The sequence below is a fragment of the Poecilia formosa genome, unplaced genomic scaffold, assembly GCF_000485575.1.
Source record: "Poecilia formosa unplaced genomic scaffold, Poecilia_formosa-5.1.2 Scaffold506, whole genome shotgun sequence".
NCBI classification, from domain to species: Eukaryota; Metazoa; Chordata; class Actinopteri; order Cyprinodontiformes; family Poeciliidae; genus Poecilia; species Poecilia formosa.
The window spans coordinates 337023-364030 of NW_006800445.1; the positions used below are offsets into that span (position 1 = coordinate 337023).

Sequence of the window (27008 nt, forward strand, 5' to 3'; positions counted from 1 at the left end):
GTCCTGAAAGCGTTAAGCTTATGTCTCCCCACGTTGGACTCCACAGGTGTTCCCCAACTCATCGTCCAGCGGCCTGCTCCTCCTCAGCAGCACGGCGTCATGCCCTACATCGAGCTCCGACACCGCCCCCCAGAGAACCGTCTGAGGCTGCCCTTTCCCCCACCAATGCCTTCAGAGCTACAGGAAGCCACGCCCACCAGAGACCCCACCCAGTCCACTGCGCCACGGCCGGGTCCAGTCAAGATAGGGGAGGCAGGGCTGGGGCAGCAGCACCTGGGTTCTGCTCTCCCAGGATCTGAGGGGATTGAGGAGCACTTAGAGGGAGAGGACTCTGCTGTAAAGGATCTGGAGGACGTGGAGGTCAAGGACCTGGTGGACCTGAATCTGAATCTGGACCCAGAGGATGGTAGGAAGACCACAGGCTGCCATAAGTTCCCCAGAACTTCAGTCTCAAGTCAATATTCACACTGGTTGGTTCTGCCGCAGGTAAAGAAGACCTGGACCTGGGTTCGAACGATCTGCATCTGGATGACTTCCTGTTGACAGGGAAGTTCGACCTGATTGCCTATGCTGACCCAGAGCTCAATTTGGAGGACAAAAAAGACATGTTCAACGAGGAGCTGGACCTTGGGGAGCCGGTAGAGGACCGGGAGGGGAGCCGACCCGCCAGGAAAATGGAAAGCCCTGCCCACTTTCTGGGACAGGCAAAACAGGAATTGAAGGGATCTCAGAAGACTGAAGGTCACTCCTCAAACAGACCTCAAGGACCTCACTCGGGCCTTCTAATCAAGGTAGGCCATTGATTGCTTTATCATGCTGAACCAATCCCAGACGTGATAAATGATTTCAACTCTTCAACTTTCCGCAGGAGAAGCTGGAGGATTCTGGTTTGGTTTCCTGTCCAGTCCCAGCCCAGGCTTTGTCCTCTGTCCACCCTCTAATAACGCCAGGTAAACCCAGTGACCACCCCTCCCTCTTCATCTTTTGAAGCATATGTCTGATGTGCATCTCCTCTGTCCCCAGGGGAATCATCTGTCTTCCACCAGAGACCATTTGGATCCGCACCAATCCCCCAACCAATTCCTTCTGGTCCTGCTCCTCAGGGTGCCCCCACCATGCCTCAATCTCAATCAACTCAACCTCCTCAGCCTCAACTTCTTTTAAACCCCCAGAACCATCCTTCTCATCCAGGCACTGAAACCCAGAGTATGAGTTCGGTCAGCTTTCCTGAGAACCAGGTCTCCCTCCAGAACCAGAACAAGTCCAGGCCTCTCCTGCTGGAGGAGCAGCCACTCCTCCTGCAGGAGCTTCTGGACCAGGAGCGGCAGGAACAGCAGCAGCAGAAACAGATGCAGGCCCTGATCCAACATAAGTCTGGCTCAGAGTCTGGAATCTCTGACACGGGTAAGATCAAAACCCTTTCAGACCATAAAGCTGTGACAGGCCAGAAAATCAGAGCTCTCTGAGGTCTCCTACACCTACTGATAGCCAACCAGAATGAGAAGCAGAATCTGACCAGAAAGCCATTTAGTTCCGTCACGTCATTGCTATCTTGACGGTCTTGGGACACTCAGGAGTCGTGTCTTTAGGCCCTGAGTCTTCATAACTCAATCTGGTTCTGTGTTTTACAGATTTTGAGTCCATCTCTGACCCAATCATGAAGGCTAAGATGCAGGCTCTGAAAGGTATTAACAGGGTGATGAGTCAGGGACCCCTGGGCCTGAACCCAATGGTCATCAACAGGTACGGACTGATCTCATCTGAACTTTCCAGGGTTTGGGTTTTGTGAACCTTGGTTCTGATTGTGTTCTCTGTAATCACAGGTTCCAGCAGAGTCCAGGAGCCCCAGGTCCCGAGTTAACTCCTCCCACTTCTCACCTACCAGGACAGGTACGCAGCTTGTGGGCAGCGACTCAGCAGGTCCAAGCAGTTTCATCCAATCAGTTTGCCCTCTAAACAAATGTTTCTTTCTGTCAGGACGGGAAGTTAACCCCTCAACTAGTGCGCCGCAACCCCCCCAGCTTTGGACCCGGCTTCATCAGTGAGAATCAGGACACAAATCAGTTGATCTGATCATTATTTTCTATGGGTTTTTCTATGTGGTAGATCTAGAGAAAGGATGGGCCAGAGTTTTGGAGATCCTGCTGTTCCTGGAGAACTGCAGTGCTCATGTGGACCATGATGGTGGGAAGCTGATCTGACTCAAGGACAGTTTTTGGTTCTGGACCTGTGTGCTAACTACCAGGCCACATTGGAACCCTACCGTCACAGCCTGATTCACCTCCATGTAATCATGGACTGCACACATTTCCAGCCACAACCACTTACCTCTTATCCAGCCCGCATCCTCAGATTACACAGGTCAACAGCCAAAAATTGTCTGGGGTTTTTCCAACTGTTTTAGGGTAATTTTGATATGCTGATTAAAAAATCACATTGGTTTTGTTTAATCAGGTCGACTTCCTGAACTATGTGACCTGATGCAACATGAGCATCAAAATGCATGCCTTGTTTTCACATATGGATGGGTTTCCTGAGAATCTGGAACCAATGTGTGGTGAGCAGGAGGAGAGATTCCACCAGGACATAACAGAGATGGAGAACACAATGTTCAGTTTACATGTACTTACCCTAATCAGCGTTTATCTGACAATTGACAGAAATCCAAGTTTGTATTATTTAATTGTTAGAAAATATGTTTTTTCCTCCTAAAACCTTTTTTAGATGAGAAACATTAATGGACATGAACAGATAATCTCTCAAAAATGTAATCAGTTTAGTCAGAAGCTTGGATTTCTATAAATCAATTTGGATTCAGTGGTGCAAAATAGTCCCAGATCTGTTGAAAAAACAGACAACTTACGAAAAAATGTTTTTTTGTAAGCCAGTGTTATACACCCGTTTGACCCAGTACTTCCTGGGCGACACCCTGCTGTTATATTCAAAAGACAAAGCACCGGTTAGAGCAGACATGTTTTGTTGGCTCTTCTCAGCAGTAGCATTGCTGCTCCCTTCCTGGGACATAATGCTGCTGCTCCTTCACCCCAAAGGAGTGAATCAAGAGGCCTCCTTGTTGAGGAGGGATGTCTGGCATTTCCCCTCCAGGATCTGCTGCATGGAGCCTTTAACCCTATTGGTTTAAACATTTTCCTCTCCCACAACAACCCCTGGGGACCCACATACATAACCTGGCAGAGAAGCATTTATTTAAGTCAATTATAAGAAGTTGTTTAGGGCTCTGGATTCCCAGTTTGAAATAGTTCTCCAGTCTCTAGAACCTGTTCAGAGAGATCCATGAGGAACTTCTTCTTTTATTACTGTGCAGCTGATATCTGTTCCTAAATGATCTATTGAGAACATCGACCTTCAGATGGATGGATATTCAGTCCAGAACATTTCCCTCATTGGTCCAGTGGTTCCACTGGTTCTGACTCCAGTTCAGGTCAGGAGCCAAGTCTTCTCTAGAGCTGAAGATCAATTAACCCACAGCTGACTTGTTAATCCTGATTAATTGCTCATTAATCCTTCTGCTTATATTTACATTCATGAATAAGAATCTGATTTTGCTCCAAAAATATAAAAACTTTTGCCTGTCTCTTGTTACACAATTTAAGAAAATCCATCCCGTGAAGTTCCTCTTCCTACCAGAGGGTGGACCCAGAGTTCACAGCATCTTTATATCACATTCAGATGAAAACAAGTCGAGAGAAGACCCGTCTGTTCCTACATGTTCCTCATTGGTTGTGACATTGGAGATTAACTGGTATTTCTGTAAACAGCTTCTGACTTCAAGTCTCATCAGTTTTTATTTTGTATTTTTAACAGATTTTAGTTGGATAGTCATAAAAGTCTGCATTAACAAAAACTTTGACCCAGGAGTGTTGGGTTCTTTATTTTGGCTGGTTTCGTCTCAGGGTGCTGTGGAGAAATCATGTGTGAGATCAAAGGGTTTAGGAGACCTGAGATGCTTGACCATGATCACAGACCAACATCATAAAATGTTTCAAGCCTCCAGTCATGGTGACACAACCAGATCAGCAGTGATGTATGGCAAATGGGATACTTGTCTCAACCGTCCTGGATGTGTTCCAGGTGCCATTACTGCACCTAAATCTGGGTCTCATGTTTAGTGTGCGTTTTAAACCCTCTCTTAAATGAATCACCTATTGCACATGTTGAACTCCAGGCCTGTCCTGGCACCTTTAGATGCATCTCTGATGCCACACAGCTGAATCAGTAAAGAAGTCATTAGCAGGACCGGAGAACCTTACTGCTCTGAGAAGCTAAGTCAGTCAAACGATTCGGGTGTTTTGGACAGTGGCAGAGTCAGCTGTTCATTCTACAAACACATTTTTTTCAGATGAGTCTCAGAGGCAGCAATACGAGGAGTGGCTAGGTGAGACGCAGCAGCTTCTGCAGATGCAGCAGCGCCTCCTAGAGGACCAGATTGCAGCTCACCGTAAGGCCAAGAAGGCTCTGTCAGCAAAGCAGAGAACGGCCAAGAGGGCGGGCCGAGCCTTCGCTGAAGAGGATGCAGCCCAGTTGCAGTACATCAGTGAACAGCAGGGGGCAGTCCAGAAACAGCTGGAGCAGGTAACTTGACTCACCTGGACCACAGACTCTATGGGTAACTTGCTTAGACTCGGTGTGACTCTTTGTGTCTCGGTGTGACTCTTTGTGTAACTTGTTCAGATCCGTAAGCAGCAGAAGGACCACACTGAACTGATTGAAGACTACAGGACCAAACAACCTCAGAGGATGTTGCAGATGCCCCCCCAGATGCCCTTGGGGCAAGTCCTGGTCCCCCCTAAGCCCCGCCTGGGCGGTGCTGCCCCGATTCACTGTCCAAACGTCCCCTCAGGCTGGACTCCAGGGTCTGGTCCTCCCATGGGTCAGAGGATGCTTCCACAGCTTCCAGCCCACATGCCCCCCAACCCGCCCAACTGCCCCCAGGCCCCCCCTCTCATCCAGACGACTCTGCCCATGAAGCCAGTCCTGACTGCCCCTACGCCAGACTTAACTACCCCCCAGGGCTCCCTAGGGGGCGCCAATGGCCCGCCAGGGGATGGAGCCACACCTCAGGTACCTAGCCAGAGCAAGTCCTGCTGGGAAATATTTTTTAGTTGAAGATTCTATTGAGAGCGGTTCAAAGGATACGTTTGGAGCTTTGTGGCGCTATCATCTGCCGTTTCCTTCTGCAGGTGAAATTTGATGACAACAACCCGTTCAGCGAAGGTTTCCTGGAGCGTGAAAGGAGGGAGCGCTTGAGAGAGCAGCAGGAGCGGCAGAGGATTCAGCTGATGCAGGAGGTAACAGCATGGCCTGAAGGGCGCCAGTGGGTGGAGGTCATGCTGCAATTGAGTCCCTTCCTCACCTGAAAATATTTGAATGAACTCATCTTAAAGTGCAACCAGAAATGAGGCTGGCTGGAGAATCCCTGGACAGGAAGAGCTGTAGTTCTCTTCAAAACGAGTCCAAAGAGTTACAATGCCAAACCGTAATCATCCATGTTACTGTAGTTTAAATGGAGCATGCGTTAGCGTTAGCATTAGCGTCATTGAACTGAAATGCGTCCAGCTGAGCCTCTCATCGACCTTTAGCCTTTTCTTTGCCTCTACGTCAGATGGTTCTCGTTGTACTCCACTCCTGAAAGCAGCGCAGTGCGAAGCAGCCGTCTCTGCTGCCTGACACGCAGTAGGAGGTGTTGGTTTTTCAAAATAAAGTACATTTCAATGTTTCATGATATTTAAATTCATTTCAAACTCTGATCATGATTATTATAAGTGTGTGAATATATTCTACATATGTCTCATATGCCTTATACATTGTTCAACATACTGAACTAACTTTATTGTGAAGGTGTGGCCTTTTTTATTTTGCTGTGGCGACTTACCAGTTAGTGGCATATAGAGGAACCTGACCTTTGATAATAAGAACATGAGGATCTTTCAACACATCTTGAATATGAGAGGGTTTCAGTCAGGACAACCTGAGAACACGAGTGTACTGATCACCTTCAGTACACTCTGCAGCCTTTTTTCCGTTCAGGACTTTGTAGTTTGGGTCTTCTGTCTGCATAGCTTTCACTGTTCTAACCCACAAGGTGACTTTTTACCCCAAATCGAACCACCTGGTGCCATTTCTGTGAACTGTGGTTATGTTGGATACAACTTTAGTCCCTGTCTGGGAACAAACTAGAGTTTAGATCTATTCCCAATGCTGATAATCGGACCAAGTCAGATTGAAATTATGTTCTTGATAGTCTAGTTGGGTTGGATTTTTTTTCAGCCCAATTTAATCTCTTGCATAAACCAACCAGAACCGGAGAAGCAGAAGCAGCAGTTAAAAAGTTGTCTTTATATTGTTTAGTTGTCACTTCCTGTTTTCTGTGTTGGTTTCTTCTCAGGTGGAGCGTCGGCACACTCTGCAGTGGAGTCTGGACCAGCAGGACCGCTGCGGGTCCGGAGCAGCCGGTGTTCCTGGGAAACGCGGACCGGTTCCTGGTGGAGGAGCTGGACCGGTCAGCAGCGAGGACCATCTGTCCCAGGGAGCGTTCTGCAGCGCCGAACCTGGACTGGACTTCCTTCCTTCCTCCACGGCCTCCAGGCATCAGGTCCAGGGGCGTACAGGGGGCGCCAACCTCCACCAGGGCTTCCCAGGAGGTTCCCTGCCCCCCAGGGCCGCCCCCACCGCAGCTCTCCATCCTGATGTTGCCACAGAGCGAGGCAGCCTCCAGTTCAGGCCCAGGATGTTGGGACTGCTGCGTCCAGCGGGGATCAGTCCTCACCTGTTGGGACACGACTCCTCCTCGTCTTCACCGCTGACCCCACTCCCCCATTCCTCTTCTGGAGGCCTAGCCTCCCTCGCTGATATCATCCCTGACGACAAACCAAAGAACAGGAGATCGAACAGAGCTGAGGAAGGAGCCAGAACTCCTCTGTCGCCACACTCTGACATCACAGCTCCACCCACCCCGGCTGTCTCAGACAAGTCCTGCTCCACACCCAGCCACCAACCAGACACTGGCTTCTCTGGCCTGGCTTCTTCACCTGACGCAGAGAGGCAGCAGAGAGGCAGCAGCGTGGAGGGCCACAGAGGCCCTGTGTCTGGGGGCAGCCTGGAAGTCAAGGTCAGTAACCGCAGTCCTTCTGCTTGTAGGGAAAAGTGGAGTCCTTGAACTTGATAAACCATTTACCTAACGGATATCACGCCTGCAGGAGGAGCTGATGGAGGCGCAGCCCTGCCAGGGGATCCCTGTGAAGGTAGAGGAGGCTGGGGAAGACTGCTTCTCCTCCCCCACCTCTCACGGGGGAGATGGAGGGAAGGAGCTGCTCCGACACCTTCTGAGGGACAAAACGTCGCCCGTAACGATGACGACTCCCTCAGGGCCAGCTACGCACTGCCAGCTGTCCAATGACGGCGTGCGATCCGAGGAAGATGAACCAGGTTTCCATGGCAACATGGTAAGTAATCAGTGGCAGGTCAGATATAACAAGTCCTCTGAATGTTGTGTGTGGTGCTGAGGTTTTTTGCCTCCTCCAGGTGCCACTGGTGGACGGTCCAAAGAAAATTAAGCGCAACAGGAGATTGAGTCGACCCGACAAAGACAGAGCTCCATCCAAGTCCAAGAGGAGGAGGAAAGAGGAGGACGATGAAGAGAAGAGCTCCTCCTCTGACTCACTGATGACCCAGCTGAGTCAGGTAGAGCCCCGCCTCCTTCCTGATGCTCCTGACTCGATTAATGCCGTTTCCCTGCTGACCTTCTACCGGTCGTGTCCTCAGCTGTCAGTGCTGCCACTCATGGAGCCCATCCTGGGTGTAGACCTGAGCCTCTTCCCCCCATACGGCAGCTCCTCTATAGGTAGAGACTCCCTGCTGAGAGGCTCCTTTGGGAATGCCTCTTTGGATGGCGTCTCAGACTTCTACTCCCAAATCATCTACAAGGTACGCTGCAGCGCCCCACACTGACACCACACCGCTCCTGCTCTCCACTCATGTGCTGCGTCTCCTTCAGAACAACCTCAGTAACCCCCCCACACCTCCGGCATCTCTGCCCCCCACACCTCCACCTGTAAGCAGACAGAAGATGGTGAACGGCTTTGCCACGATGGAGGAGCTGACCAGGAAGGAACTGAGCGAGCAGGAAGGTGAGCTTCAGGTGCTCTGTTAGGATGCAAAAGACTTTACCTGCACTGACAACTCCCTGTTTTCACCTCATTGACAGGGTTGCCAACTCTGAAGCACAAAGAGGATGAGCTTCTCAATCTAAACCATGCCTCCAAGACCGTAGATGTCCCTGCATCCCTGCCAACGCCGCCCCACAACAACCAGGAGGAGCTCAGGTAAGACCCGCCCCCCTCAGAGTTCTACTTGTGCAACACGCTCATGCACTGAGTGGTTTTCTTCTTCGTGGGTTTTCCCAGGATCCAGGAGTCGTTGGAGTGCCACAGTCCGGAGGGGTTTGTCCCGTCCTCGTCTCCAGAGAGCGTGGTGGACATGGAGGTCAGCAGGTACCCTGACCTGTCTTTCATCAAGCTGGAGCAGCCCTCGCCCTGCCCATCACCTACATTACCCATCATTCCCTGCACCTGGGGCAAAGGTCAGCTATCTGAAGCTACTTACCTGAGTTATTGTGTTCCATACCTGTTGACTAGCCCTTCCATCTGTTTTCAGGCTTTTCAGTGAAACAGGAAGTGAAGGCAGAACCACACCTCCAACTGCAATCCACCTGCTCCAGCACAGACCTGGTTACCATAGCGATCACTCTGAACCCGGCCGCCTCTCAGGTCAGTGTGCAGCAGTGCGAGTGGCCAGTTTGACCAGAGCGGCTCCGTTTAACCCGAGTCCGTTCGCAGAATGTCCCGGGTGTGATGGCGGCGGTGGCGGCGCTCCTCAGGGTACCCGGCCCCATCAACTACCAGCTGAGCCAAGCGCCGGCGCTAGAGCGGAGCAACCTGGCCCTGCTGGCAGGAGTGCGTGTGCCGATGTTGCAGGTTCGTGTTCCTTCGTGGTTTTAGTCCACCAGGTTAGGGTAGGGTTGCTTGCTGACCTCTCCATGTGTCCTTAGGGTTCAGCAGCATCTAGAGTGCAGAGAGCGCCACCTGCTGCCAGAAACTCGCCACGCTGCTGCAGCCGCTGCAAAAGGCTGCTGGTTAACGGAGTTCACTGCAGACAGGTGAGCCTGGGCGGAGTGAGTTCGATGGAGTGGCAGAGACAGGAAGTGACAGGAAGTGTGTCTTGCAGGAAGGTGAGTCCAGAGACGTACCCGGTTTGGTGTTTTGCAGTCCAACCTGCTCCGCTCTATTTGAGTCAGAGCAGCAGAACCGCTCTGCAAGACCCAAGGTAACCCAGCCTCTTAGGTTTCTGCTAACCAGCCTCTTTACGCTCTGCGATTCCCATCATGCACTGGTCTGTCTGTGTCTTCAGCCCGCGGTGCCGGTGCTTCTGGCTGGTTCTGGCTCGACTCCTCCTGTCAGCAGAACACAGCACCAGTACTCCAACAACATGTCCCCCATTGCTGTCCATTCTCTCCCACGCATCGACTCTTCCTCCTGCTCTCCTTCCTCCTCCTCACCACCACTTGCCTTTCCACCTGCCTCTGCTATTACCATGGAGACTAGGCCCCGCCCCGACAGCCTCAAGGTGAGACTGATCCCCAGTTTAACCAGTTTAAGCCTCCAGGTTCCTTGCCACCAGGTAGCTCATGGATACTTCTCTCTGTTTGGCAGGTGAAGGTCAAGCTAAAGCCCCGTCCACGGACCGTGTCAGGTGATGATGACTCTCTGTGTCCTCAAAGTTTGAAGAAGATGAAGATTTCTCGGTGGAGACGCTGGAGCTTCAGCATCACTCTCAACAGGTAAGCGTTGGAGGTGTAGGCCATGTTGGTGACTGCAGGGAATGCTCTGATTCTGTTCCTGTTGGATCTGTCCGGGTCCCTCATCCTCGTTATTCCCTTTGTATCCATCTTAGGGGTTCCCGTGTTGCTAACAAGATGGGTGCCATTCCGACAGAAGAGGAAGTGGATGAGCTTCTGAAGGAGTTTGGAGCGTGCCTGCGTCCCGACCCGCTGCCTAGAGACCAGCGTAGGTGCTGCTTCTGCCACCAGCAGGGGGACGGTCTGACGGACGGCCCTGCTCGGCTCCTCAACCTGGACCTGGACCTCTGGGTGAGTTCTGCAGCCGTAGACCCGAAAGCAGTGAATGTTCCCTTTGCTCATGCGCCGTTCAAGCTGTAATATCAACAGAGTCACACCTGTGACATGTCGGATGATCAATCTGAAGCTGTGCAGCCTGATGTCATCCCAGGTTCTGTTCCTCTTCTCTCATGCGGTTCATTTTGCATGACATCAGCCTTGTTTATCTTGGATCATGTTGTTGGACGCCTGATTCCCTTTTGGCTTGATTATCGATGTGTCGCCCTCCTTGGCGCTGTAATGGGTTGATCTTCACTCAAGATACTCTGCTGTTTGTTTTTGACAACAGCATTATTGCCTCCTCTCCCAACTCACAGCTTCTTCTGGGCAGGTGGCCATGCCTAGACGCTCCATGTACCGGTGAGCTAAGTCTGATCGAGGCTTTTTCACGAGTGTTGAGCAGTTGTCTACAGAACTGGCAGAAGTGAAACCCTTTTTTCAGGCATCCCAGCTGGATGCTTCTCTCCCACACCGTCCCTGAGTCGTCTGTGGAGGAGGGTGTACTGTCTTTCACTGCCTCTGCCCCTCACTGTGGGAGTGAGGAGGCGGCACGGTCACCTCATGCTTCGGAGTCAGGCTCACGCTTTTCATCTCAGAGTGTATTTAGTGTGTCAGGCTCTATCTCATGCCTCTCCACAGTTGTTGGGTGTTGGCAGCTATGCTTGAGTTGGTCAAGACAGGAGGTTCAACGGGAAGCAGTTGAACCTCCCGTTTCTTTCATAGTGACACCAGATGAAGCTTTGCGTTGAGGTATTTGGTGCTTGTGGGCTCCATCTTTGTGTTACAGATGAATTCCTCTGTAAAGCTTAAAACGGTGGAGCACAAGGCTGCCCACCTTGGCAATTCTTTGGGACACCTCATGTTTTCGCTCTGTGCATCCCTTCTAGTGGGGCAACTACAGCCATTAGCTTTATTGATGCAGTGCTTCAGGGCTTTGCGCTGAAGACCAGTGTTTTATGAAATTTTAAATCAGGGTCGAAGGAGATCGGCGGCAATAACGAAACCAAACACTGTTACTGCTAGAATTAAATGTGCTCGATTTATTCCCCACAGAATACAGTACAAAACACTCTATGACTAAACACGTGATGCTCGATTCATTCAGGTTGTCAGTGCTTACCTCGTGAAACTTGGCCGGAGAGCCTTCGGCCTAGAGACAAGCAGCAGCATCAACGTAGCTGGGCGTTCGAACGCGACCCACAGCAGACTCTGACTCAAACCGCGGGCTTTTTTCATATTTTATCTCTTAAACAAAGGGATGCCTGCGTGCAAAGGGGGAGTGGCCATTTCCATCCTTGCAGGCGAGCCATCCAATCAGAGGTAGCCGCTCTCCGACCATGAGCCAATCATGGGCCGAGAGCGTGAACCAGCAGACCAATCAGAGCCCAACCCAAGTCAACCAGAGCTAAGCACGCCCTGTTCACGTGATCCGTATGAGCACAATAATCTGAGCAGAATAAGTTTTATATCAAATTATAAAGCAAAGAACAAGTTAAAAGATAATAAAAAGAATAATGATTATCAAAGAACATAAAATAAAAAGATAATAAAAAGATAAAAAATACAAAATACCAGATCAACCAGGCAGCTTGGGCATGTCTTTTCTAGTTCGATTGTAACATAACCACTTTGTTTGTTTTTTCCTGTGTAAAATACATTGAAGAGAAAATGTATCATCTGATGGGTATAACAGTTGCTGTTATTTCTTTGTAAAATTATTCGGAGTTTCCACTTTTAAAACTGATTTTTAGGTGTGGCTGAGATTTAGTGTATAAAAAGGGGCGTCGGTGCAATCAGAGTGGAAGACGCTCACCGTCAGATCCGGGCAGCGGGAGACTTGAATTAATTGAACGATTAGAACAAATAATAAAGCAAAGAAAGGAGGTAAAACGGAAAATGAAAGTTCGCCCCAGCGCCGCGGATCGGGCGCTTTAGGAGCTGGATTGGAGCTTGTGCACAGGAAACGCCGTTTTGGATTGAGACTTTGGATTAAAAAGGAGAAATTCTCCCATTATATGGAACTCGTTTGTGGACAATATTCGTATTAAAAAGGATCAAGAAGATTCGGACATTTAACCATTTGAGTTTCTTTACTAGCATGAACTAAGTGGATTAAACCTATCCTAAACTTATTTGAGAGAGGTTTGGTTACTGATTTATCAGGATAACTATTATTATTTTCTTAGTTCGTGTTTTTCGTAATAAATTATTGTTGCAAAAGGTCAACAATAATTTCTTATTTGAGTGTTTGGCTATTTATTTACTTCTCCATTTAACTGGTGAAACATATTTTGCCTGATGCCTGTGACGTAACCCCCTTGTGTGTATTTGTAAGTTCTGCTTTAAATGGGAGCCGAATTTTACACAGTCTTGTCGACAGTTCTGACTGGCTCGGTCTACATCGACTGAAACATGCCTTAGGACCCTCCGCAGTCTTCCTGTGGTGCCAGGGGAGTTGTTCAGTTTGGCTGCCTTGGAAGTGCTTGAATGGACCATTCAGTCATGGCAAATTAGACAGCAAGGCATCGTTTTCTGGTTCATGTTATTCTACAAGAGTCATCTGGGCCTCCTCATCGAGGTGTGTGCTCAGGATTCCTTACGACATCGATGGCATTAGTCATTCAGTGCTGTCAGCTCCGCCCTCTGGCGGTCTGTAGGGATTCATAAAACCGTAGTGACGGGGAGCGAAGCACAACCCACGTATTGAGGCCTTAGTCCTCGTGGCGGTGGTCGCAGGCTCAATTTCTGGCCTGGCGACATTTGCCAGGCCGCCTCTTTCATTACCCTGTTTCCTGTTGAACGACTTTCAAATAAAGGCTGCTGGAGCCAACAAAACCTTTAAAAAAAAATGTTAAAAAACCCGCAGCGACATACCTATGTGTTTTTCTGCAGGTGCACCTGAACTGCGCTCTGTGGTCCAGTGAGGTGTACGAGACACAGGCGGGCGCGCTCATCAATGTAGAGCTGGCGCTGCGGCGGGGCCTGGCGCTCCGCTGCGCCCACTGCAGCCGCAGCGGCGCCACAACCGGCTGCAACCGGCTCCGCTGCACCAACACCTATCACTTCACCTGCGCCCTGCAGGCCCACTGCACCTTCTTCAAGGTACCGAATCTCAGCAAGCCCTGATCACCTGAGCAGTCTGAGCATGCTCAGTCATGCTGTTCTTTGTCTGACAGGATAAGACCATGCTGTGCTACCTCCATAAGCCCAGGACCCTTCCTGTGAGCGGGGACAGGTCATCCAGCTCCTCCCCGTTCTCCACGCCCGGCCCGACCTCCGACCCCACTCCCGGCTCCGACCCGTATGACTCGGAGCTGCGCTGCTTTGCTGTATTTCGGCGAGTCTTTGTGCAACGCGACGAGGCGCGGCAGATCGCCGCTGTCGTGCAGCGGGGCGAGCGACAGCACACCTTCCGTGTCGGCAGCCTGCTGTTCCGCGCCGTTGGGAGGCTCCTCCCACAGCAGATGGATGCCTTCCACAGCGAGGCTGCCATCTTCCCAGTCGGTTACCATGCCAACCGCTTCTACTGGAGCATGCGCTACAGCAACAGGTGAGGAAGTGTAGTAGCTCAATTCTGTCTCATATTAAAGTGGTGACTGTAATAAAATATGGAAAAAGATTTATTAAAGTTACTGCAGCTTTAAATGTTTTAGAGAAACTTTAATAAAGACATGTACAAAAGCTAGGGTTTTAAATAATTTCATAAATTAATGTGAACGATCTACCACCCAAACGGTTGCCACGGAAACATCGGTTGAGTTTAGATGGCCGATTTTCTGTTTTATTCATGTCACAGCAGAAAACATGATTCTTTCACAGCAAGAACACCAGGCCAGAAATTAAGAGCAGTCATAGTTCTGCTGGTTCTGGGTCAGTGGGGTCCATATGGTTCTGGATCAGAACTAACGAACGGTTCCACCCACAGACGCTGCAAGTACCTGTGCTACATCGAGGAGCATGAAGCCCGGCCGCTGTTCAAGGTCAAGGTGGTTGAGAAAGGTCACGACGATGTCATCCTGACAGGGACCACGCCGACAGGTAGTCACCACGGTAACCAGGAGCAGGTGAGTAGACTCTCCAACTCTCTGACCCGCTTCGACCCGACTCTTTGTGCAGCGGCGTGGGCTCAGGTTCTGGAGGCGGTGGCCCAGATGAGGAGCTGCAGCGGGACTCTGAAGCTGTTTCCTGTTTACCTGAAAGGAGAGGAACTGTTCGGCCTGAAGACGTCTGCCGTGACCCGGATCATCGAGTCTGTAGGTCCAACTGAAAGACGCACAGAGACAGAGACACCCTGACAGTGACACACACACCCTGACCATGTCTCTCTCCCTCCAGTTGCCGGGGGTCGAGGCATGTGAGCGCTACACTTTTCGCTACGGCAGGAACCCCCTCATGGAATGGCCTCTGGCCTTCAACCCTTCTGGCTCGGCTCGCTCCGAACCCAAGGCCTGCCAGGCCAAGAGGTAACGACTAGAGCTGCACCGATTGCAGTTTTCTGGTCAATTTGTGATCACTGATCTTTCAAAAGATTTATTGGCCAATTCAAATTTTGAGCAACACTTTTTTGTCTAAAATGTTGCTAAAATAGCAAGAAAGTCTCTGAGTTGGCAGGAGTAGGGTGACTATTGTTAGCTTCAGGCTGCAGACGTGACCCAGTGGACGGGGCTAACAGAACCTCACTGCAGAGCGGAGGTAGATGAGATTGGATGAGATCAGCTTCATATGTAAATGCCTGTCGATTGCCGACCTCCCAAAGTTAGGGACATTTGGACCGACTTATCAGTGCACACACACTTTGTATTGACATCACTTCCTGTTCCTGATTACTTCCAGGTGGAGCCAGCAAACTAGCAAACTTTGGTGGGGGGTTGGACTTATTAAATAGTTCTGTGTCTTCTGGTGTTTGATTTCTGGTTCTGGACAGAACCAGGAGAACCAGACCCAGCATTCCTGGTTCCTGGATTTGAACAACATAGTGAGGCACAAGCTCATTGCTGAAAAAGCTGCACTGATTAGTTTAATCATATATCAATTATCACAGGCTTTCATCATAGTTGCTGGAAGATTTCTGATATGATGAGAACATCCAGAATGAATATGTGACCAGAGAAGGGCCAACGGTTCAGACCAGTAACCGATGTTTGGCTCAAAACCTTGAGGAATCCATACCTGTCTTACTGCCTCGTCTTTCCCAGACCTTACCTGCTGACCAGTGTGGCCCCCAGGTGTCAGGGCTCAGTGGGCTCCATCGTCGGCCTCGTTCCCGGCGTTCTGTCTTTGTCTCCTGGCGAGTCGGTGGCTGCTGCCCATCAGGGCCGCCACTCCAAGTCGGCCCAGTACCGCCGCATGAAGGCGGAGTGGAAGAGCAACGTGTACCTGGCTCGCTCTGGCATCCAGGTGAGGGGGCGACCCCCCCCCCCCAGGCCCCCCCCCCGAGGGCCAGCGGCTAACTCTGCATGCGTTTACAGGGACTGGGGCTGTACGCCGCCAGAGACATCGAGAAGTGCACTATGGTCATCGAGTACATTGGGACAATAATCAGGAGCGAAGTCGCCAACCGCAAGGAGAGGCTATACGAGGCCCAGGTGATTCACCTGACACACCTGACCCTGGTCGCTCCCCTCATCTGATTGGATGTGCCCTGATCAGAATTAACTAATCAGCTCCTCTGATTTGCTTTGGTCTTGTAGCTCATGTAAATCATCTGTTCTGGTGTTTGCAGAACCGAGGCGTGTACATGTTTCGGATTGACAACGACTATGTGATCGACGCTACCATCACCGGAGGACCGGCAAGGTAAGAGACAGAGATCCGAAGTGCCTGCTGGCAGCGCCTGCTCTGTGCTCACCTGGGAATGGGGCGGGTCTTTGGGTGACCGACAGGTACATCAACCACTCATGTGCTCCGAACTGCATCACTGAGGTGGTGACGGTGGAGAAGGAGAACAAGATCATCATCAGCTCCTGCAGACGCATTCAGAGAGGAGAGGAGGTAGAGTCGATGCAACAATCTGTCCATTATCAGGCAGCCTGAATGTGATTGGCTCATCATGTTGGCTCTGCTCCCTTCAGCTATGCTACGACTACAAGTTTGACCTGGAAGATGACCAGCACAAGATCCCGTGTCACTGTGGAGCCGTGAACTGCCGCAAATGGATGAACTGAGAGCACGGAGGCCTCTGGCGCACTGTGGGCGGAGTTAACATGACATCATCACTGGTCTATGGGCAGAGCTAGCATGACACCATAATAAAACTGATTGATTAGATCAGAGGAACTAAAGTTTATACTTAATTAATTTACAAATGGGACACATTTATAATCTGGAGAGGGTGGAGTCTGTGCTGATGGGGCGGAGCTTACTAAGAGGCTGGTCCTCACTGTAAATTGGTTGTAAATGTGAGTGTAAACGCCACTGAGATAAGCGAATGTGTCGTCCTTTAACTTGCACTAAACATTAAATGACAAACACACACACCTACCTGATTCCACCGCTTGGTCCTCCCCTCTTCCTCCTCCTCATCAGTTTCCTGTAAAATAAGAGATTTTTTTCTTTTTGTATTTATTAATGAATTAAGCTATTTTCTAAAACTGCGGTGCATTTGAGGTCCAGTGTGGCAGTGTGTAAATATCTGTACCATAAGTAAAAAGTCAGACACAGATTAGAGCACCCCCGCCCCCACTCCCTTGTGTGGACAGGCGTCTGTTACTTCACCCAGAGTTTAGGCTGCAGGCATCTGCCGCTGTGTAAATATGAGGTTTATTCAGGCTCTGCTGTGTACAGATAGACGACATGAAGCCTTGTCTCTGTTTTTTTTTTATTAATGGATGTAAACAAAGTGATGTTTCTGGAAAATATGGTGAATCTGATTTAGAATCATTTACAGAAAATAAAATATTTTACATCTTAGAGAAACTTTGTGTTTTTGTCACTGAATTGTTGCATATGAACTAGGCCTGTCACGATAAACGATAAGTCGCACGATAAGTTAAACATATCGACCTCATTTTAATTATCGGCTTTATCGTCTCTTCCTGCCTTTTTTTCTTTCTGTTGACACCGAATGAAAAAGGCTCAGCTCCGGTCTCTCCACTGACCCTCCCTTCCTCATTTCCTTAGTGTAATGTCCAGCGGACACGACATGACTTGTTGGCCGATTTTCAAAACCTGAGACACATTAGCCAACAGAAATCCTGGGTATAACGGTTCGATTGTGCCGTGTGGTTTCCAGCAACACAGCCATTATTTTGGACTTGTAGCCCAAAATAATGGGTACAAGTCCAGTTAACTAATTTTAAAACCAGGCATTAATCAATGCTTTACTAGAACCTGTGATGCATGTGGCTAGAGTCAGCAAAGTCCTGACTGAATGAAAATCATTATAACCCATTTATGTCACGTTAACAAGAACAGCTGAAAACTTACCGGGTTTATCAGCTGCGGTAGCAATTTGGCTCCAACTCCTCTCCTTGTCATTTCTATGTTCTTTGCACTAAATGTTGGATAAATATTAATGTTGTTTCCACATATCATCTCCGATGTCCGCTGGACTTCGTGTGGCTCCGTGTCAGCTGTTTGGGATTCCCCTCCATAATTTCCCCTCATAAAGCAGGAGGAGAATCCGGCTTTCTGATTGGCTACCTGTCACATTCAGCGTTAAGCGGTCGGGAAAACCCCTGATTTAGATCGGAGCGGCCACGACGACCTACATCACACTGCAGGATGATCGGCTACGAAATCAGCAGCGACAATCTTGGATCGGCCAACGATCTAAGATTGTTATGAGGGGAAAATATGGGGCAGAACATCGAGTAGTGTGAACTATGAACATCAGGTGGTCGGATGTGCCCATTAAATCTAGAGATACTGAAGGGCAGTACAGTATACAGACTTCATAATCTGCACTAGTATTTATTTCCATTTGGCTTTATGTTGTTTAGTTTTTATTCAAGTACGTTTTTTGTTAATGGAGACTGAGAATCCATTTTATTTTTGGTTGTTTTGTTTATTTAGTTTATCAGTTCCAGTGTTTTGTGTTCTTTAGAAAATAAAGTGTATGGCAGGAAATCACTGCATTATTAGTCATTTCCATTAAATCAGAGTCAAAAGGTCTTGAAACAATATTATCGTTTATCACAATAATTTTTTTGACAATTGCTCAGCAAAATTTGTTATCAATTTGCAAAGAATTAAAAGAGCTTGGTGAAAAAGCGAAGTTTTCCAGACAGCACTCAGCCTTCAGAGGAGGAATCAAGTAACTGCAGTGCATTCTGGGTAAAACTCGCGGACTTGTTTGTAGTTCTCATCTCATTGAACCGTTCCAGGGCTTGGCAGGGCTCACAAGTGAGAATAAAGACTGAATCAAGCATCATGTCAGAAAAACTGAGTTAGAAAATAAAGAAATAAAAAAAGAAATAAAAATGTGATGAAAAAAGGACAACACAATCAAAATTCCAATTTTCAGAATAAGAAACAAGCAATAGTCCGGCATCCTGTGGAAGCTCAGAGCGGAAACCTAAAGTTGAGCAGGGTGTGTGTATTTGATCTCGGGGTAGCCATGTTTGTGTTTGGTGATGTGTTTAATGTATTTATCTCCTTTAGCTCCACAGACAGTGCTCTGAGGCCCAAAAGGTGGAGGCGAAGCTGTGAGTGATACACAGACCTGGGCACTTCTCTCAAGTCTTTTAGGTAACCCTGACTGATGCGCCCGCCTCCTAAAAAGAAAGTGGAGGCCGGATTCCCCCCTGACAAGGAGCCTCTTTTACAAGTTGCAGTTGATTCAGTTTAAGACGAGGCGGGATCACCTGATTGAGTTTTTTTGTTTGTTTGTTTTCCTCCTCTTACTGACCCTACAGTACCAGGTTCTGATGCAGGGCACATTATATTCAGCTCTAACCGCATGCATAGGTAGTTTCTGTCTCCTGGCCAAACGGAGCCAGTAGAAGCCTATATTAGCCAAGATGGAGAGTTTCAGTGCAAAGTCCAACTGAACTGGGAACTGTAACACTGCAGAGGAGGTCCTGGAGATCTGCACAGCGCTATCCACTGCACCCCAAAACCAGCCAGGACTTGATGTGCCACATCCAGGACCAGAGGTGAACGGGACTTGTCATTTCGGAGAGCAAGAAGACTGTCAGCAGAAGAGGTGGGTGGATATCAAGTGCTGGTTCCTGGATCTTTTTTTGGAAACTGACACTTCTGTAATTACAATAATAATAAATTCATAAATATTTTTTTCCACATGTCTCTGGGACCAGGACTTTCATCAAGAGGTCCATCGCATGTGACTACCATAAAATATTCACTATTGCTGCCAAGGCTGGCGGCTTGAGGGGTCCCTGAAGGCAGGACAAGATGCATAGATTTACTTTTTCCAAGTCTGGGGACCAAGGACTTCTGCATAAACTCTCAGGTCCACCTGTGTGACAGTCATCCGCAGCTCGCCATGTTTGACTGACCAACCTTTCTGCCACAAACTTAAACACCAAATGTCTGTTAGTGAAGGTCCCAGGCCTGGCAGACCCATTTCTCCTAATAAAAACAAGAGACATCAAGCTGGGAGAGGAGATCTACGTAGACCATGGGCTGAGGCAGCACTCGTTTAGGGTTGGAAGGCCAGGGGATGATCTTAACTGGATGGGTGAGGTTGGCTCACCTCCCCCCAAGAGAAATAGTTTAGTCTTATGTTGACAATGTTCCATTCAATAATTTCAGTTAAAATTTTTATTTTAATTTGTTTGACTGTGGTGTTGCAGTGAAAAGTTCAGTGTTTTAAGTTTGTCTTGTAATTGCTCTTTTTTGTGTACTCCAAAGTTCAGTATGACTTTAAATTGTGTTGTTGCAATTAAAGTTTTTGTTTTGTCTTGTGCTGCTGAATTTTTTTAACCCATTTTTTCCTTCTAGTCCTGGATACAAGATGGTTGACCAACCATGGTACAGAATGTTTTCCTTTTGCATTTGTTTTAAACTTTGGCTTTGAGCATGTGTAAAATGTTTGGTCAAAAGGTCAAGGCAGCTGACCTTCCTTGCAATGGAGGACATTTTGTGAGTTCAACCCCCCAAAAAATCTTTGGTTGCCGTTTGTGTTATCGTCCACTAGATTGAGCCATTGCCATGTCAGATGAAATCTGGATCACTGTTACAGCTATGACCTGTCCAGGGTGTACCCCGCCTCTCGCCCGGAACGTGAGCTGGAGATAGGCACCAGCACCCCTCCCGACCCCGCTGAGGGACAAGGGTNGTTTCTGGAAAATATGGTGAATCTGATTTAGAATCATTTACAGAAAATAAAATATTTTACATCTTAGAGAAACTTTGTGTTTTTGTCACTGAATTTTCATATGAACTAGGCCTGTCGCAATAAACGATAAATCGCACGATAAATTAAACATATCGACTTCATTTTAATTATCAGCTTTATCGTCTCTTCCTCCCTTTTTCTTTGCTGATGACACCGAATGAAAAAGGCTCAGCTCCGGTCTCTGCACTGACCCTCCCTTCCTCATTTCCTAATGTCCAGCTCACACACACGAGTTGTTGGCCGATTTTCAAAACCTGAGACACATTAGCCGACAGAAATCCTGGGTATAACGGTTCGATCGGGTTCGTCGTGCCGTGTGGTGTCCAGCCACATGGGCACAAAATAATGGCTACAAGTCCAGTAACTAATTTTAAAACCAGGCATTAATCAATGCTTTACTAGAATCTACCTGTGATGCATGTGGCTAGAGTCAGCATAAAGTCCTGACTGAATGAAAATCATTATAACCTTTTTATGTCACGTTAACGAAGAACAGCTGAAAACTTACCGGGTTTATCAACTGCGGCAGCAATTTGGCTCCAACTCCTCTCCTGGTCATTTCTATATTTGTACGAAATGTTGAATAAACATTAATGTTGTTTCCACATATCATCTCCGATGTTGGGATTCCCCTCCGTAATTTCCCCTCAGAAAGCAGGAGGAGAATCCGGCTTTCTGATTGGCTACCTGTCACATTCAGCGTTAAACTCCCAGTCGGGGAAAAACCCTGATTTAGATCGGAGCCACGACGATCTACATCACACTGCAGGATGATCGGTTACGAAATCAGCAGCGACAATCTTGGATCGGCCAACGATCTAAGATTGTTATAAGGGAAAATGGGGGCAGAACATGGTGTAGTGTGAACTACTGCATTAGGTGGTCGGATGTGCCCATTAAATCTAGTGATACTGAAGGGCAGTACAGTATACAGACTTCATAATCTGCACTACTATTTATTTCCACTTTGGCTTCATGTTGTTTAGTTTTTATTTAAGTACGTTTTTTGATAATGGAGACTGAGAATCCATTTTATTTTTGGTTGTTTTGTTTATTTAATCAGTTCCAGTGTTATGTGTTCTTTAGAAAATAAAGATGAAAAAATAAAAATAAAAAATTTAAAAAAAAAAAGCCAGAGGGCTGCACAGTGGTGCAGTTCGTAGAGCTGTTGCCTTGCAGCAAGAAGGTTCTGGGTTTTATTCCCAGCCTGCGGTCTTTCTGCATGGAGTCTGCATGTTCTCCCTGTGCATGGTGGGTTCTCTCCGGGTTCTTCGGCTTCCTCCCACAGTCCAAAAACATGACTGTCAGGTTAATTGGTTTCTATAAATTCTTCTTAGGTGTGAGTGTGTCTGTGCATGGTTATTTGTCCTCTCTGTCTCTGTGTTGCCCTGCGACAGATTGGTGACCTTTCCAGGGTGACCCCGCCTCTCGGGGAACGTTAGCTGGAGAGGCAGCAGCATCTCCTGACCTCACTAAGGGACAAGGGTGTTAGAGAATGGATGGACGACGAAAAGCCACTTGCACACTTGAGCAAATTCAATTACTCAAAAACTTAATGTAGTAGGGGGAACAAACTTGACACAGAGAGTCTGTGGGAGGGGCCCCACATGCCCTCCAAGTTTGGTGGGTGTGGCATATTCCCTTCACATACAGTAGCTGCCATTTACCCCATTTATTTGAAAAATTGCTCACTCAAAATAACTGAAAAAGTATAAGTGCTCATTAGATCAAACTTAGAGTGTATACTCCCTCCAGCCCTCTGCAGGTGCCCACCATGTTTGGTGGCCCTAGCCCACTCCCTTCATATATGTGCCACAGACTCCCATTAATTTTCTAGCCTAGTCAAAGTCTATATAGGAACGTCCTATCAAGCTGGGATATAACCCTAACCTCAAAGGCCTCTCTGTTTGTGATTTCTGCTTCTATTCAACCGTATGTCTCCATTTCTTTTGAACATGTATTGTTTTGCTTCATTAACTATCCAACAGCTGAAAAAACATTTTTATATTATTAATCTTATATACTTAGCCAAATGGCACATGCATAAATGCTGTTACACTAATAAAAAAACACTTCTTTCCATTTTTGCCAATGAGGTCAAACATATATCAAAACTATTGGAAATTCCACCAATACTAAAGCTATTAAAATTTGCACTTTATGTTCTCTTTAATGTATTTATGTAATACTAGGCTGATGTACTGCCTCAATTTTTGTTGCCCCCTGGCGGTCATTTGTCACACTTTATGCTGTTTTTGTAATATGTATTTTGTATCTCAATCAAAATGGTAAACAAACAGAAAAAGACAGATGAATCCATGTGCATGCTGGAGGAGAGAGAGGGCGGAGGGTTAGTGAAAGGGTTTTAAGGCACTCCCCCTCCTGGCAGCTCCATGCATAGCATCATAAAACAACATGGAACGATACACTTTGAAAATATATACAAATCCATGAAAACAGAAATTAAAAATACTTCTACAAATAGATGGGCTGTGATTGGTCTTATAGTGTATTACAATAACATTATATCATGCACATTCTTGTAATATAATAAAATTTGTAATTTGTTATAAAATAAATGTGTTTTTATTATGAATATATCGGTCTGTTTCATTTGATTAGGTATTGATCTGGTTTGGGCTTCTTTGGAGAGTTCCATTTTCAATGACAGTCCTATGCTGCCATCTAGTGGAGGGTTAGGAATATAGGATGAAACCCACTTGTACATTAGAGCAAACAAAATAAACAAAAAATGGTAGGGGGGACAATCTTGGCACAGAGAATGTGTGTAAGGGGCGTCACATACCCTCCAAGTTTTGTCGGTGTGGCTCCTTCCCTTGACACAGCTGCCATTGACCTTCATTCATTTGAAGAATTGCTCACTCAAAACAACTCCAAAATTATAAGTGCTCTTTTGACCAAACTTGGTTTTCTATGCTCCCTCCAACCCTCTGCAGGTGCCCACCACGTTTGGTGGTCTGAGCTAAAGACTCCTATTAATTTTTCTGCCTAGTCAGTCTGGCTATGAATGTCCTATAGAGCTGTTTTTTAACCCTATCCTTAGTGGCCTCTTACTTCAATTTAGCCAGATTTTATTCAATTTTTATTTGTTTTTGAACTCTGTTTTGGAAATAAATCACACTTCACTTTTAAAATGCCATCTCTGAGCCTCTGTTGGATGAAGGATTTGCTGCTCTAAAGACTGGACTTTGGTTTTAAGCGTCTACTCTTAACTATGTTTTATTTGATTTGATTTGTCTTCAAACTCAGTTTTTAAGACAGAAATCACAGCTCAGATTCAAATCTAATCTCTGAGCTTCTGCTATGTGCCAAAAATGTTTGTAAATGCCATTCTGAACATCAGAAATGGCCTTTAAAATTTCTGCATTTCAGCATTTCCCAGAATGCATTGCATAGTGGGGCTTCAAATTGTAGCTTTAAGTTCAACTGTTTTTGCTGCAAACCTTAACAAACCATATACTGTTGCGATCAGAATGAGCTCAGCTGTTGAACTGGATGACTTAGAATGAATTTGGAAACCTCTAGAAAATCGGTACCATGACTCAGAATGGAGTGCATTTTGTTGAACTGGTGCCTGCTGATCATAGAAGCACATCCCCTGGTGGCAGTTTTGGGTAAGTTAATGTGGTCATATACCCTTTTTGGATCACATAATACTGATCATTCTAGAGGTCTTGCGGTGTATGATGGCACTAGAATGACTTTTTACTCATACTGGGGTGATGAATACCAGCAGGTGCCTGGAGACCTGGAAGGCAGCAGCTTGCAGTGGCTGGTCCAGGTTCTCCTTTCTTGGGAGGATGGCTTGGTGGTGTCACTTTGCTATGGCTGCTTTTGTTCATTCCTCTTGGTGGCATGGGGAGCGGTAGCAACATGGAGATCTGCTGGTGCACAGTTCATGTTGGCTAGCTTGGTAAAGGTGAGTCAGTACCCCACCAAGCAGACCCACTCAACCCAGACCAAAAGAGAATCAACGGAGAACGCTTCTGCTTCCTGGGCATGCTAGTTCCACCTTGCGGTGTTAACGGATAGCGTGTTTTTGAAACCAGGGGCGCGGTATGTATCAGCCTTCCCAGGTTCCGCCTATAGGAACAGCACGTGGGAAAGGTGACTCTAGGACTCAGGAGTCTTAAATGCAGTCCAGTCTTCTATGAGGAATAGCCTCACGCATACAACATGCACACCAACTGGTATTCTGTCTTCAATCTTAGAGTTCCACTCCTAACTGCAAAAGGAATTAATGTTAATTTCAGGAAATCTTTGGCTTAAAGGTCTGCTAAACAGCCGTAACCTCCTAAGACCTGAAGTCTTGTATTATTAAATCCTTTGATTTTTGCAATAATTAGCTCCCAATTAGCCAAAATATAAAATTCGTTTTACATGATGTAGTTGAGAAAAATTATGTCCACATGAGGACACTCAATTTAAATTGCAGACAACATCCTCACAATTGATTAATTAAATCCAAAACCTTTAGTTTCTCTTCACATTAGTATCATTTCTGAGTTCAGAAACGAAATGATACACAGTAGTGACTGTTTCAGCAATGTGTCCCATTCAAAGTACTACTGATAGGTATGGGAAGACATAAGTCCCTAAAGTAAAATCCCTCAAAGTAAATTGCATTGCTGCTGTTCTAAACAGTTAATTTCAATTTCTGAAAATGTTATGGCACTTGAAACATTTAATTCAATCTTAATCTACTTCAAATTATTTTCCCTTTATGGGATCATGCTTACAGTAATCTGTAAACAGCTTTGTAACAATTGTAATCTGCCTGTAAGCAGAGCACCGTGCAAATAAAACTGCACTCAATTTATTTTTATGTGCTCTTTGTTGGATTTTATTTTTTGTGTTGGGTTTATTTCTCTAGCGAGTCTCCATGTTGTCCTTTCCTCACCTTTATTGTTCCCAGGTGTGTCTCATTCCCTGATAATCCCCTCTTTATTTAAACCCACCTGTGCTTTGTCGTCAGGTCTTTGTCTAAGTTGTAGTTCCAGTCTGTCCATGTATCACATGTTTCTTGTTAGCCAGTGCTAACAGTGTGAGAGCTTTACTGTTAGCTCAATTGTGCTGCCTGTGTTTATGAACCATTTTGGATAGCTTTTTCATTAAAATCAATTTTTTTCATCTCAAGCGGGTCCCACGACATCTTCCTCACTGCACCTCAATCCAATTCATGACACTTGTATTCTGCATTGCCTTTTGCTGCCTTTGGCATATCGGCATTAGCCGTTCCATGGACTGAGGCATGGAGCAATGCCTTCACTTGGTGCTTTATCCATTGGAGTAAAATGTCTGGGTCCAATTCCCACTCTGTTAAGTCAGTTATCGTCAAGCTAAGTCGAGGCAGTTTTGCATGGAAGTAGGCAAAATTGTCTCGACTTAGCAAGACATGGTTCTTGGTGTGCCACACAGAGGTCTTTACACTACAATGGCCAGCTATTGGCCAAAGCCAAATCTGTAATTGGTACCCTCAAAGTCCATTTCTTGCCATTTGTGTGGTCACAACTCATAAGGTCAGTTACATCAATCTTGGAGTTTTATATATGGACAATAATTGGTTGTGAGATGTGGCACTTATTTCAGTTTGACATCTTTGTTAGGTGTCTTCTGGCTCTCTTGCATGAACAGTAGACATCATTTGTAGTGGCACATTACAATACCATTTCACCAAGTAAATATATCAATACTTTGTGTAACTTGGGCTGTGGAAGCTCCTCCAACTCTTTTCATAGCTTTAGTTGGTAGCTTCATCAAACTGATTCTTATTACACTAATAATCTACATCTATTTTATCCTAATGCATTCCTCACATTTGGTAGATGTTAAGATCCAATCTCAGTAAACTTGCTGCAGAGTCTCAGACAGATGACCCATCACCAACCCTTCCAAACTCAGATTCTAGATCTTCAACCTTTGGGAATCTTACCCATTTAATCCCAGTAACCCATCTCTTTTCACAGAAACTAGTGCTCTGGAAAAAAATCCCTGTTAAAATCTTTGTAGATTTATCTATGAAACTTGCTGTAGCTGTTCTACAAGAGCAAACTACTAAAACCATCCCAAAATCTAATTTCATTCTCACATATTTTGATATTTAGAATACCCTAAACTAATTCTGTGTTTATAACTGGACATTATTGTAAATAGTTTAATTATGATAGTTTTAATTCTAGCTTTAACTTTAGTGCATGTTGAAATATTAGACTGATCCTGATTTTATTAAATAGGCCTCAATTTAGTAGTGATTGGTAGATGAGGCGTCATGTATCGTTTTTGACCCATAGCAAAGCTGTGTCAATGTTGTCACTGAATACTGACATCTGCTGGACATTAAACGTAGTAATTTGATGACCTAGTCCATACAATAAGATTTAAGTCTTTGTATTATTCAATATTATATATTCTATTATGTCGTATCCAGTTAAAATTTAAATATTTGATATACAGTCAATAAAAAATGTCAACATGTACCATAAAGTGAAAATTTAA

General features: G+C 46.6%; 1 protein-coding gene and 1 long non-coding RNA gene across 10 annotated transcripts in view; both read left to right on the top strand.

Moving 5' to 3' along the window:
• LOC103156870 (histone-lysine N-methyltransferase 2C) overlaps positions 1-17107 on the top strand; it is a 32986-nt gene extending 15879 nt beyond the window's left edge. For all 9 annotated transcript variants that reach the window (XM_016664700.1, XM_016664697.1, XM_016664699.1 and 6 more), the window contains 34 exons: positions 47-406; positions 487-791; positions 869-950; positions 1024-1404; positions 1632-1743; positions 1824-1890; positions 1978-2041; positions 4361-4593; positions 4693-5082; positions 5202-5309; positions 6407-7129; positions 7218-7463; positions 7543-7701; positions 7783-7944; positions 8015-8147; positions 8225-8342; positions 8424-8599; positions 8674-8786; positions 8856-8993; positions 9068-9175; positions 9244-9342; positions 9427-9642; positions 9729-9856; positions 9970-10165; positions 13085-13294; positions 13369-13742; positions 14118-14230; positions 14309-14445; positions 14528-14655; positions 15388-15589; positions 15661-15777; positions 15915-15988; positions 16075-16183; positions 16264-17107. In XM_016664700.1, the coding sequence (XP_016520186.1) occupies positions 47-406; positions 487-791; positions 869-950; positions 1024-1404; positions 1632-1743; positions 1824-1890; positions 1978-2041; positions 4361-4593; positions 4693-5082; positions 5202-5309; positions 6407-7129; positions 7218-7463; positions 7543-7701; positions 7783-7944; positions 8015-8147; positions 8225-8342; positions 8424-8599; positions 8674-8786; positions 8856-8993; positions 9068-9175; positions 9244-9342; positions 9427-9642; positions 9729-9856; positions 9970-10165; positions 13085-13294; positions 13369-13742; positions 14118-14230; positions 14309-14445; positions 14528-14655; positions 15388-15589; positions 15661-15777; positions 15915-15988; positions 16075-16183; positions 16264-16356 (6374 nt within the window). In that variant the 3' untranslated portion in view covers positions 16357-17107. The remainder of the gene's footprint in view (positions 1-46; positions 407-486; positions 792-868; positions 951-1023; positions 1405-1631; positions 1744-1823; positions 1891-1977; positions 2042-4360; positions 4594-4692; positions 5083-5201; positions 5310-6406; positions 7130-7217; positions 7464-7542; positions 7702-7782; positions 7945-8014; positions 8148-8224; positions 8343-8423; positions 8600-8673; positions 8787-8855; positions 8994-9067; positions 9176-9243; positions 9343-9426; positions 9643-9728; positions 9857-9969; positions 10166-13084; positions 13295-13368; positions 13743-14117; positions 14231-14308; positions 14446-14527; positions 14656-15387; positions 15590-15660; positions 15778-15914; positions 15989-16074; positions 16184-16263) is intronic.
• A 3233-nt stretch (positions 17108-20340) lies between these two features.
• Positions 20341-27008, top strand: part of LOC107834026 (uncharacterized) — a 9761-nt gene continuing 3093 nt past the window's right edge. The window contains exon 1 of the long non-coding RNA XR_001659809.1: positions 20341-20432. This is a non-coding gene — a long non-coding RNA (uncharacterized LOC107834026). The remainder of the gene's footprint in view (positions 20433-27008) is intronic.